Here is a 2552-nt window from a genome sequence, read left to right as displayed (position 1 = left end):
TTTTTAAAGTGTTAGCATCAATGTTGGCTATGAACTATGGTTTCTAAGTACAGTAAATGTTACAATAATTGGTATGTGATTTAGTTAGATGATGAACTTAAATAAAATTATTGAATAAATATGATAAATTGAAGAACTGCTCGTCCGTGCATTGCACGGAGCCGGCTAAATTCCTAGTTAAACCTAAAATAAAGTTTCAGAATGTTAAAAATTTATTCCAATAAAATTTTGAAATTACAAATTTAATCGATGACCACATGTCATTATCAACTAAATCAAAGAATATCTAAAAATTTAAGTTGGACTGGTACGTCTGTCCAAATAGCCATCGAGGATGGACAACATTCATAAAGTACAAGGTTTTACCATCACTAGTAGTAACCCTAAATGACAAGGCTTGTCCTGCCACATTAGTTCCGACATTCCAATTTTGTCCCCAATTGTGTGACATTGGAAGCCATCCTGTTCCGGATCCTTTGACACTCATGCTAGAAACATCTCCAGCATTTGCAACGTTGTACACCAACACAAGCAAAAAATTAGGGTTCCCATTAAGCTCAAACTTGACACCCCCAATTTTGTTGCATGGAACACGGCGATATTGAACAGGGACAACCCCAGCACGGTATGCAGCAATTGTGGTGAACATTTTCATGGTTAAGTCAAAGTGTTTTTGTGGCGGGTTGCACCAAATGTCAACTTTCTTGGTATAATTGGGAGGACAAAAATTTGTTGCTGTAATTTTGATTGTGCCTGCGTTCTTTATGCAAAAGGGGGAGTTGACACACATGATCTCAAAACATGCACCACAAGTAAGTCCATGGTTGAATAGTGCTGTGCTTAGTGCTGCGGTATTAAGCCCATACCCTTGTTTGAAAAGATCACCATAACCACAAGCACCCTCTGCATGCATGCCAAATAAATATATAAATTGTTATATATAGAAATAATGAGATTACACTATACGCTTATGAAGTTATCAACCTTTGATACTGGATAATAATTTGTGTCCGCTTAAATAATAAGTGATTTTCAAGTTGAATTAAAAATTTATTTTATTTTAAGAAATTGTTGAGAAACTGAAATTGATATGTTTGTTTACGAATATAAAAAAGAAATATCTCTATGAAATAATTTAATTTAATTTTTTTGCAAATTATGTTTTTTTATCAAAAGTATACAGAAACAGTTAAAAATATATGTAAGAGATTATTTTTCAAAAAAATAAGTGATTATTTTCTGAAAAAACTGAGACAAACGTGCCCATAAATGTGCGTGAATAATCATAAAAAAAAATTCCCGAATGCATTCAAAGAAGCACAAGTGAGTGTTTCAATCCAAATGATTAATCATATATCAAAATTAGAAAATAACTCATACTTGATGAGTATGCATGATCATGATTTTTACGAGAAAGAAATTAGATGGGAAGTTGTACACTTACGCATGGTTTCTTTACCACTCATGTCTCCATAGAAGGTTGCATGAGCAGCATACCAATTTGGGTCAATACCAGCTGACATGGTTTGAACAAAAAGAACAATGAAAATGGCTAAAGCAAGGAAACAGGGAGTCATGGCCATGTCTGGTGAATTAATCAAGACTCAGAAAAGTGATGGATTGCAGGTGGAACTTGGTGATTAGTCGTATTTATAGGTGAGATATGAGGTTTAACTTGATGAAAGGAAATAAAACCATATTCATCAATAATTAAATATTTTTTATCTATAATTAAAAAAAAGGTATATGCTAGCTGTTTATTTATTGCATTTTATCTTGTAATTTTGTTTTCTTTTATAGACAAAAAATATTTAATTATAAATAATTCAAGGAAATGCCAGATAACTACAACTGGTGAATTAAATATGGTTTAACTTGATTCCTTGAATTATTTATCAATAATTAAATATTTTTTGGTGTCTATAAAAGAAAAGAAAACTACAAGATAAAATGCAATAAATAAACAGCTAGCATATACTTTTGGTGGACAGAATAAGCAGACAGGATAAGATAGTATGATCATATCTTGCTCTAATATTTTGTTTGTTGTTCCTACATTATAAGACAACGCAATTTTGTCTCTTATCTTATTATGTTCATCATATGTAAAAGTTATTCTAATTTCTTATGATACAGCTAGGTTGGAATTATCCTAATAGAATATGATAACAATTTTTGATTTTTTTTTAGTACCCTAACCCTAAATTCAATTATTTTATATTTATATTTTATAACATTTAAAATAATATATTAAATAATACATATAATCATTTTAATTTTACTAATATACTAATTTTATTATATATAAATTACTAGTTTTTGTTGCTAAGTTAAAGTTATTTACTTACTCATAAACTTAATTAAAAAATTAATTATTTTTTAATGGTGAAAATATTGATTTTACTCATACAAAATAATTAAATTATCATTATTACTTGCTTCTTATTTTTTTTTGGTATACATTACTTGCTTCTTATTAGTTAACATTATTTTTTATCCAAGATAAAAATAAATAAAATTTTTATTCACTAACATTAAAATAGACTACCCAC

The 2552-nt window shown here is 29.0% G+C and overlaps 1 protein-coding gene across 1 annotated transcript; it reads right to left on the bottom strand.

The window, feature by feature from the left end:
- Window positions 1-286: 286 nt before the first annotated feature.
- Window positions 287-1607, bottom strand: LOC130728591 (expansin-A23-like). Its single transcript, XM_057580097.1, has 2 exons — window positions 1445-1607; window positions 287-903 (listed from the first exon to the last, which is right to left on the bottom strand). The coding sequence occupies exons 1-2, from the start codon at window positions 1581-1583 to the stop codon at window positions 287-289; spliced, it is 756 nt and encodes a 251-aa protein (XP_057436080.1). The 5' UTR covers window positions 1584-1607.
- Window positions 1608-2552: the final 945 nt, after the last annotated feature.

Source organism: Lotus japonicus, chromosome 1 (genome assembly GCF_012489685.1).
Source record: "Lotus japonicus ecotype B-129 chromosome 1, LjGifu_v1.2".
Taxonomy (NCBI): Eukaryota; Viridiplantae; Streptophyta; class Magnoliopsida; order Fabales; family Fabaceae; genus Lotus; species Lotus japonicus.
Note: the sequence above shows the minus strand (reverse complement) of the source record. Positions and strands in the feature narration are given on the sequence as shown.